The 10211-nt window shown below is 42.7% G+C and overlaps 1 protein-coding gene and 1 long non-coding RNA gene across 2 annotated transcripts; both read left to right on the top strand.

Annotated features, from left to right (window-relative positions):
* Window positions 1–1355: 1355 nt before the first annotated feature.
* On the top strand, window positions 1356–2984 carry LOC306833517 (histone-lysine N-methyltransferase set-1-like; the record flags this gene model as incomplete). The annotated part of the gene is made up of 4 exons (XM_079358814.1): window positions 1356–2171; window positions 2257–2419; window positions 2551–2743; window positions 2850–2984. Exons 1-4 carry the CDS (start codon window positions 2066–2068, stop codon window positions 2982–2984), a joined length of 597 nt encoding a protein of 198 aa, XP_079214940.1. The 5' UTR covers window positions 1356–2065.
* Window positions 2985–8306: 5322 nt separating this feature from the next.
* On the top strand, window positions 8307–9021 carry LOC306827025. The gene is made up of 3 exons (XR_013779561.1): window positions 8307–8333; window positions 8426–8479; window positions 8746–9021. It is a non-coding gene; the product is annotated as an uncharacterized lncRNA (long non-coding RNA).
* The last annotated feature ends 1190 nt before the right edge of the window (window positions 9022–10211 follow it).

Genomic DNA, 10211 nt, shown 5'->3' with positions numbered 1-10211 from the left:
CTGTCACCAAGGACTGCATAGACTTGAAGAGGAGTGAGTGGAACGACGGACGCCAAAGGAGACATGACGCCTGTACCGCACCTAACCTTCCTTGGACTTACCTGCTCTGACTGTGGTGGACAGCTCACTATTCCTCACCAAAGTCACAAGTGAGGAAACTTCAATTCCCAGAGACGACATTGCACAAAGGGGGTTGAGCTTCGGATTAAATAGCATATTGCTGGTTAAATCTTTTTTTTTTGTAAATTAACACTTCACCTTGTCCGATAAGGGCTGTAGAATAAGCACATTAATTTTCTGTATGTTCCTCACCAGTAAAGGGCTCTAATTTAGAGAATAAAGTAGCTGTTTTTAGTGTAGCTGTGTTTAGGACAGCGTGCGTGGATTATGTTCAGTGGACGTGCGCTGTGAACTTGCGTCAGGATTATTCTACAGTATAGACTTTATTTTTCACAACAACTTGACCACTGGCCTGCATCAGGAATAAAAAAAAATAGACATCAGTGCTGCATTTGCACAGGCTTTGCTCGCTCTCGCTCTCTCTCACACGCACAGATAGTAATTCATGGGGGACTCCCTCGTGTCATGTCACAGCTGAACTAACGCCAGGCGAAGGCTCTGTCATCGAGGACATATATTGAAGTCTTGATATAAAATTTTAGTGAAGAGAATGTGAATGCCTCAGGTTTGAATGTGTAAGTTTGGGAAGTTTTGACAGCTCAACTGTGTGTGTGTGTGTGTGTGTGTGTGTGTGTGTGTGTTGGTTTATATGGTATAGACTGACAAAACACCTGAGATTTCACCTGGGGAAAGTGGACATTTGGTAATAGACCGACACGGCCAGTGTCGGTCTAATTCAAGAGTTGTTTTTACATTTTTTATGGTCAAAAAATAATATTTTTTCTCCAAAACAAGTGCAAAATGAGCCTACTAGACAGCTGGGATAATAATCAGATGTTGATTCATTTCTAAACATCATATAAATATGATTTTTCTGACTGTCAGTCTAATACCCTCACCTGTAATTCTGTGTATGTGTGTAGCGTCCAAGCCGCAATTCTAGATTTTTTTTTTCTAAATTTACACACACACACACACAAACCCGGAAATAAGCTGACGTCATTTCAATGTGGGCGTCTCTAAGACCGGACTCGCGGGAGATTTTTCTGGCCATGAAAGTAAAGGTAAGCAGCTCATTTATATGTTTTCTGACATGAGGTTCAAGTTTTAAATGAACCCGAGTTTTTCTGTGAAGTGGAAGTTTATTTTTTTTAAGCGCTCTGGTAACTTGTTAATGTTACTTTCACTGAAAATCACGCGATATTTAATGCACGTTAAAATAAACGGGGGATTTAAACGGCTACGTTAATGACAATGTGCAATTCCTATCACTAATATGGCGTCTTAATTTACAAAATCGTATTAGACCGTAACTCTGCTGATTTAACTTTAAATTAGCGAGAGCTGCTGCGTGTCTGCGCGTGTCCGATTAGCCTAGCTGCGCACCGACGCGCACGTGATGACGGCTCCGCGTGGCCCTTTAACTCAACAGGTAGACCTGCTGTGATCAGCTAGAAGCAGGACTGCGTGTTCCGTGTTTCTGTTCATGGATGATGCCAGGGCTATCTTTGTTATTGTCTCTATTGTTGGGCTGTTATATACTATTACTTATCTAATTAGAATTCAGACCACATAGAAAAAGCACTCATGTAAATAACAATGTCCCTAAATTATTGTGAGTAGGCACAATGTAATGTTTCCATCAGCAGAAAATGTGTAAAGATGTAAACTGGAATAAACACTAATATTATACATTGTGATATCAAAATTCAACTCAGTCACTAAAAATGTATTTTAAGTCACATAATGCATGCATGCAAGACAACTGTAAAATGTAAAGTTTCTGTGTGGAAATCACATTTTTACTGTAGTGAGCTTTCACATTGATGCATGCTTTTAAAGGTGCTATATAAATATAGTTATTAATATTATGTCTCTGTGTACCAGGTGATTATGTTAACCCTCCTTCTGTCTCTGGACACATAGGGTTACAGTACACACAGGAATGCAGAGGCGGAGGCGTTTAAACCCAAAGGAAGATGCAAGGTGCTGTATTGCGTCTGGGAAGGACAAAGGTGACCTCGATGTCAGGTTCATCAGCTCTTTTAAGGGTAAGATAGGTCTGACTAAGGACTGTTGGCCTTATAAAATGTCCTGGTTCTCCTGACTTCATCACTTGTGTTTGTGTTTTAACAGGGCGGGGCGTCTTTGCTTGTGCTCCATTTGAAAAAGGAGACTTCCTGTTGGAGTATCGTGGTGAACTAATAAGCAAACAAGAATGTGAGAGGAGACAGCGAGTTTATCACAACAAGCTGAAGGTCTTCATGTTTGAGTTTCGCCATAATGGAACATTTTGGTGGTATGTATTAAAACTCAATGCTTTATGTCAGTGACTTAACACAGAGCATTTGATAGTCCAGATCTTAATAGGCTCTTAATCCAGAAAATATACACATGCATGTATTTAATATTGATCATTTGTATTTGAAGTGTTGATGCAGCAAAAGAAGATGAGTCACTTGGAAGGTTGGTCAACGATGACCACATCAACCCAAACGCTAAAATGAAGCACCTAAATGTAGAAGGGAAGCCCCATCTGTGTCTGTTTGCAAGACGAGACATCGAGCCAGGAGAGGAGATCACCTATGACTATGGTGACTCGGACTGGCCTTGGAGAGGACAGGTGATTATATGAACATGTGCTGAAAGTGATCATTGTTCAGAGGGAAACAAAGGAGGGAAATAGGGCTGAATGCTTTACAATGAATCTGCTGTTTTTCAACACTCAGGAGTGTGGTGAGGAGTCGTCCACTGAGCAGCGTGGTGACACATCCACCTCTGAGGGGGGCACGTCTACAGCCACAGAGGACTGTGGGGAACTCTTTAAAAAGGTGAATATATGTAGAGCTTCAGAGTGCTCTTGAACAGCTCATAACTATGTTTTAATAATAATGATGACAAATGAAGCTGGCACAATGCTGTGATGAAAGGTAAACACTCGTACCTGGTTGTGTTAGATATCTACCCTACATGTGCTTTACTCACATTAAACACTTGACTTATCATACGTGTCCTTTCAAACGCCTAAACAGCCGTGTGCTTTATCTTCTTTAGTAAAAACTTCAGATCATCTATTCATATTTACATATTTTATTTGGTCCACAAATGTTATATGGTCCACTGTCAGTTGTTTACATTCTTTCATTGTTAGTGAACTTCATGGGTTTTAGATTTGTGTCTATAATTATCTTCTCAATAAAGCACTAATCAAGACTATTTTCATTTCCTGGACCCGTCCTCTACCAGAACTATTCTCCATGAATCACATAAACATTTGACCTCTTGATAATTATGTCATAACTTCTGCACTGTTACTTGGTATTGTTTAACCGCTCCCTGTCTCCTCTCAGCCTGCTGACGTGGACACGTCTCCCAGAGTGTCTGAGGCTGGACATCCTGATCAGGTGAGTCAACATGCTTGAATGATTTCTAAGTCATCTTAGTCTGTAAGAGTTAAAACTATTCAGGATGCACTTAAGTGATTTTGTGCCCTCTTTTGAGGTTAATAGTGATAGTGAGAACTCTATTGAAATGTCATTGTGCTTCCTCTCATGTATCATTGTTTGTTCTTTAGTGTGTGATGGAGACAGAGGACTCACCTGTGTCTCTAAGCCACAGTGAGCTGAGTCCAGGACACGGGCAGCAACCCAGTTTTAAAAAGGTAAGGTAAGTTTTCTAATAGTCTCTGTTTTTACTATCAGACTCATAATGTTTACATGTGCTGTGTTTGTGTATATAGTCTGAAATGATTATAATGTATGGACCAGTTTACTGGAGACTTCCCTCTACTTAAAAGCTACATTTGAATCAGAGAGAGTCTGCAGTCATTTGAGTATGTGACTTGGGCTCAATCCCAAGTCCCTTATTTGCACCGAGTGTCCTCCGAGTTGTGTCCTCCACTTGCGTCTTAGTCCCGCCCACCAGAGAGGACGGAGGAAACAAAGCCGAGGAGAGAGGACCGAGGAAATCAGCTTTAAGACACATGAGACGTCATTTCCTCGACAGCGTCACATGACGCGACAGCAGCTGATCACGTTCAGCTGTCAATCAGACGAACAGCTGTTTATGTCCACACAAACACGCACTGTCTTACTTCTAATCACACACACACTTTATTATTTCTATTCTATTTCTATTTCGGTGCTGTTAAACATATTTAAACATAAATGACTTCTGGCCATTTTCTTTTTCAAAGAAATGAACAAGCTTGCTCGACTTCTTGGCCTACACCTCCACTGACAGGAGGAGACAGCCTGCTAGTGTTTGGAAAGAGCCTCCATGTTTAAACCACATTTAGAATCTGAAGGCTGTGACCTTGAAAGTTTTTTCAAAAAAATCTTTTTGAGGTATAGAAATGTGATGTTGTGCGTCAGTGAAAGCTCTTAGTGTATTGTGAATGTGTAGTAATCAATAATGGAGACCTTGAACATGACATTATCCTCTTGAGTGTTTTACTCTGTCCACATATGTGGCTTTGGGAGCGTGGCCTTCTTGTCCTTTTAAAGTCAGCCTAAGTCAAAGGTCAGCCTAAACACCTTCCCGGTCAGGTGTGAGAGTGTGTATATGTAAATATGTGGCTTTGGGAGCAAGGCCTTCTTGTCCTTTTTAAAGTCGCCCTAAACCACCATCCAATCAGGTGTGATAGTGTGTATAGGTAAATATGTGGCTTTGGGAGCAAGGCCTTCTTGTCCTTTTTAAAGTCGCCCTAAACCACCATCCAATCAGGTGTGATAGTGTGTATAGGTAAATATGTGGCTTTGGGAGCAAGGCCTTCTTGTCCTTTTTAAAGTCGCCCTAAACCACCATCCAATCAGGTGTGAGAGTGTGTATAGGTAAATATGTGGCTTTGGGAGCAAGGCCTTCTCGTCCTTTTTAAAGTCGCCCTAAACCACCATCCAATCAGGTGTGAGAGTGTGTATAGGTAAATATGTGGCTTTGGGAGCAAGGCCTTCTTGTCCTTTTTAAAGTCAGCCTAAGTCAAAGGTCAGCCTAAACACCTTCACGGTCAGGTGTGATAGTGTGTATATGTTGTGTAATCAAACACACACACTGTATTATTTCTCATCAAATACACACTCCTCGGATCAGCCTCCTCGCTCCTCTCTCCTCCGTTCGCTATAAGAGCTTTGGGACGATCCTCAACATGGCGTCTCTGGAACTACTTCCTGTTTGAACGAGGAGCGAGGAGACTGCAAATAAGGGACTTGGGATTGAGCCATTGATGTGCATGTGGCTTGTTGGCCCCTTTTATCTGTCAAAAACACAAATATGTCTCCCATGTACTGTAACACAGAGGCTCTGATGCTAACTGTCTCTCTTTCAGCCCCCTGATGTTGACATGTCTCCCACAGTGTCCGAGGCTGGACATCCTGAAGACGTATGTATACATATATACATGTTAGTGTGTGCACTCAGTAAGTCTGACTTAAAATGAAGGCCTCCCATGAATTAAGATTGTGTGGGATTATTTTTGTTGTATTTGAAGTGAAATCCTACAGGAGGTTTACAAAAGGTTTTGTCCTTCAGGGTCTAAAGATTTGTTTTTCTCTGCAGTGTCCCAAACATCGTCTGCTGTGCATTACTATGTCGACCTTGGACAGCTGTCTTCATTGCCTTGGACCCTTTACCCCTTTGCCGTGGGTCGGGTTTAAATGCAAAGGTACTTTATCTAACGAATTATTGTGCTAAATTAAACTTGTCAAATTGAGCAGATAGAGTAAGAAACCAAAACAACAAAGACATGTATAACAATGTATATTACGTTACATTGCATATGTTTTCACAGTTTGTCAAGGAATCTGGCATCAGACCTGCTACAGTCGGATGAATGATCAGGATCGAACATCAGACCTGGATGAGCAGTCGAGCTCTGGAAGTGAATATGTACCAGACTCAGAGCCAGATTATGATTCAGATTCAAGCATCCCCTACCTCACGGTGCCTCGTCGCTCACAAACTGGATTAAATCCAGAGAAAGCTGCTTCACCTAGTAACTCCACATCTAACATTTTGGACACAAGTATTCCTGTTACAGCTGCTCCATACAGAAGTAGGCCACTTTCTTCTGCTCACATGTATCCTTCAGACACAACAGATTCAACTTCTGGAGATTTGGATGGCACTGCAACTGAAACATCCGATTCTGCACTGTCTGACAAAGGCTCATCAAAGAAGGAAGATAAAGACCCAACTGCTCTCAGTTTGACTGTTAGAAACTACTGTTTTATATGTGGAAAGTCACAAAGCAGACTGACTCGTCACCTGAAAACACACATGTCCCACCCAGAAGTTTCGTATGCCTTCTATCTCCCTGAGGATTCAACGGAGCGCAAGATATTATTTGAAGAAATGCGAAATAGGGGGAACTTCAAACACAACTGTTCGGTACTCCAAGGTGGAACAGGACCATTGAAAGTGAAAAGGAAGCCAAAAGCTACAGCTATGGTTGGACGTTTTGTGCACTGCATGCACTGTCAGGGGCTTTACATCCGCAAAGAACTGTGGAGACATGTCAAAAGATGTCCATGCAGGCCAGGAAACAAGGATCTGGAACAAACTGGTCGACGCAGAGTGCTGGCTCTGGCTGCAGCCCAAGAAACAGTATTTAGTCAACAATTTTCCAGTGGAATGTGGAAGATCCTGAGCACCATGAAGATGGACGAGGTTGGCCTGGCTGTGCGGAACGACCTCTCTATTGTTCATTTTGCCCAGTCACTTTACAACAGGCACGGACAGGACCCCACAAAGTGTGAATATATGCGTCAAAAGCTCCGTGAGGTGGGACGACTGCTGATATGCCTGCGCACAGACTTCTTGATTCACAGCTTGGAGGAGGCATTAAAGCCTTCCAACTTTCAGAGAGTTGTTCAGGCAGTCAAGAAAGTTGCTGGATTTGATGAGAAGACTCTCTCCTATCACACTCCAAGCCTGGCTTTGAAGTTGGGGCACACACTACATAAAATCTGTGACATTGTCCGGTGTAGGGCCCTGATGGCAGAAGATGATGGACTGATCAAGTCATGTGAAACATTCAGTAAGCTTTACACCTCCAAGTGGTGTGAGATGGTGTCCCACAGTGCTCTGAACACGCTGAGTAGTGCAAAGTATAATAAAGCAACAACACTGCCCTTTACAGAGGATGTTAGAACACTTCACCAGTACCTGCAGAAGACTGGAGAGGCAGCTGTCGGCAGCTTGAGAGGAGAGGCCACATGCAAGAACTATGCTGAGCTTTCAAAGGTTACTTTGGCACAAATCATCGTGTTCAACCGGCGACGTGCTGGAGAAGTCTCCAAAATGCTCCTCAGGGGTTTTGAGGAGAGAGACAGAACAACACTGCACCAAGATGTGGCCATGGGACTGTCTAAGCTGGAGCAGAGGCTGTGCAGCTATTTCACCAGAGTAGAAATAGTTGGAAAAAGAGAAAGAAAGGTTGTTGTTCTTCTCACACCATGGATGGTAGATGCTCTGACGCTGCTGACTAGCAAGAGGAGGGAATGTGGTGTCCCTGAGAAAAATGTCTTTCTTTTTGCGAGACCCAAAGCTCTGAGCCACTACAGAGGACAAGACTGTTTGCGTTTTTATGCAGGTCAGTGTGGAGCCGAGCACCCGGAGCTCCTCAGGTCAACCCATCTCCGAAAACATGTGGCCACTCTGTCACAAATACTGAATTTGAAGAACAATGAACTCGATCAGGTTGCAGACTTCCTCGGACACGACATTCGTGTCCATCGGGATTTTTACAGGTTGCCAGTTCCAACCACACAATTAGCAAAGATCTCAAAACTACTGTTGTCCATGGAAAAAGGCAATCTCGCTGGCCTGCAGGGAAAATCCCTGGATGACATTGAAATTGAAGGTTTGTATTAATATTGATACCATTTGACTTTCAAGCAAGTACATACAAGCTGTTTTTGGATACCTCAACCTTGATTTTTCTACCCTGTCTCTACGATTTACCCAAACTAGCAGTATTGAAGAATGAGAACATGTCTTTTTGTTGCAGATTTTTTCTCTGAAATATAAATTCCAATGAAAATCCACTAATGTCCAGCTGTTGTATGAATTATTTTCTCTAGATGAGATGTCATTCACTGATACTGAAGCCAAAGACAGTGGCAGTGACTCAGAGGGCAGAAGCACAGAGGCCAAACAACTAGAGCCTGTAGATGAAGAAGAAGACTTGGGTCAGGCCCAAACCTCCGAGGGCCACGGTAAGTCCCTCATATGGGCTTCTCTTTTAGCAGAGGTGGGGAACAGTCTATTGATGAGACTCTTTTCACAAGTCATGTTTGGTCTTTTTCAGAGATACTGCCACAAGAGACATCCTCAGCAGGAGAGATGGCCCCTTCATCTGAAGGTAAGACAGTCTTCAAAGCCTTGTTGAAATGATAAGAAACAATGAGACCTCCAGAACAGGTAAATGTAGAGAAATGAAATTCATTAAATTAGGCCATAGAATTACAGATAAGTGACAGTGATATCTTTAATACAGACCTGTATGTGTCTTCCCTATCCCTGCAAAAACCCCGTTTACTTAAATTTATTAACAAACTTAAAAGAAAGGTTTGATTTAATCTAACTATCTTTATCTTTCATTTCTTAATTTACTGGGTTATGTTTCAGGAAGAAATGCAGATCTGGAGTTTGAGGCAACGAGACCAAAGAAGATGTGGACAAAAGCTGAGGTTGCTGCAGTGATGAGACACTTTGCACTTCACATCTCCAAAGGAAAACTTGCCTCCAAAGCTGAATGCAGCCAATGCCAGCAGGCAGAGGAGCCGGTGCTGTCGCAACGTTCAGTTCAGAACATAAGAGACTTTGTGAGAAACAGAATTATCACAAACAAGAGGAAGGCGAAGATGAAACAGTAACCCCATCATGTTAGTGTTCAGGGTTCATGCTGGTTTTTTCCTCACAGCTCAACCCACTTTATGTTTAGACTCTTTGCACTATGGTACAGACCACTACTGAGAGGCTGTTAACACATGCCTCTGTTCTTTTTGTGATTTTCAGTTTGCCAAGGTATGTAGCTGTTATGTTTCATTCTGTTTCATGTGAGCTTCCTCACAGTCACTGGTTTATTTACCAGAGTTTTAATTTGTTGTATCCTGTACCTCCCTTCAGTGAAGGCCAAGAAATCTAGCAGGCTTGTTAATTCTTTTTGATGAAGAAAATGGCCAGAATTAATTTGTGTTTAAACCACCTTTAGAATCTGAAGGCTGTGCACTTGAAAGTTTTTTCAAAAAAAATCTTTTTGAGGTATAGAAATGTGATCTATTTCCTTATTAAAGTTGTGCATCAGTGAAAGCTCTTAGTGTATTGTGAATGTGTAGTAATCAATGTGTTTTACTCTGTCCACATATGTGGCTGTGGGGGCGTGGCCTTCTTGTCCTTTTAAAGTCAGCCTAAGTCAAAGGTCAGCCTAAACACCTTCCCGGTCAGGTGTGATAGTGTGTATATGTAAATATGTGGCTTTGGGGGCGTGGCCTCCTTGTCCCTTTAAAGTCGCCCTAAACCAGGTATGGTCAGTATAAACCATAACTTTAAGGTCGCCATAAACCACCATCTAGTCAGGTGGGATATCTCAGCCTCTGAAGCTCCTAGAACAGCGCTGAATAGAGCCAAATTTTTTTCAATTTTTTTGAAGTGTGTTGGCCTTACTCCCAAGGCTCTAGGACCTTGGGAAAGGTGTGTCGGTCTAATCCACCAACATGCCCAGTTTGGGATTTTGTCGGTCTATACCCTATAAACCTGTGTGTGTGTGTGTGTGTGTGTGTGTGTGTGTGTGTGTGTGTGTGTGTGTGTGTGTGTGTGTGTGTGTGTGTGTGTGTGTGTGTGTGTGTGTGTGTGTGTGTGTGTGTGTGTGTGTGTGTGTGTGTGTGTGTGTGTGTGTGTGTGTGTGTGTGTGTGTGTGTGTGTGTGTGTGTGTGTGTGTGTGTGTGTGTGTGTGTGTGTGTGTGTGTCAAATCCAACCTAGCTGGAGGACACCGCCACCCAACGTTCCGCCAGGCGAAGGCTCTGTCACCAAGGACTGCATAGACTTGAAGAGGAGTGAGTGGAACGACAGACGCCAAAGGAGACATGACGCC

This window comes from Symphodus melops, assembly GCF_947650265.1.
Source record: "Symphodus melops genome assembly, chromosome: 1".
Classification (NCBI taxonomy): domain Eukaryota; kingdom Metazoa; phylum Chordata; class Actinopteri; order Labriformes; family Labridae; genus Symphodus; species Symphodus melops.
The sequence above is the reverse complement of the archived record's forward strand: the minus strand, read 5'-3'. Positions and strand labels throughout refer to the sequence as shown.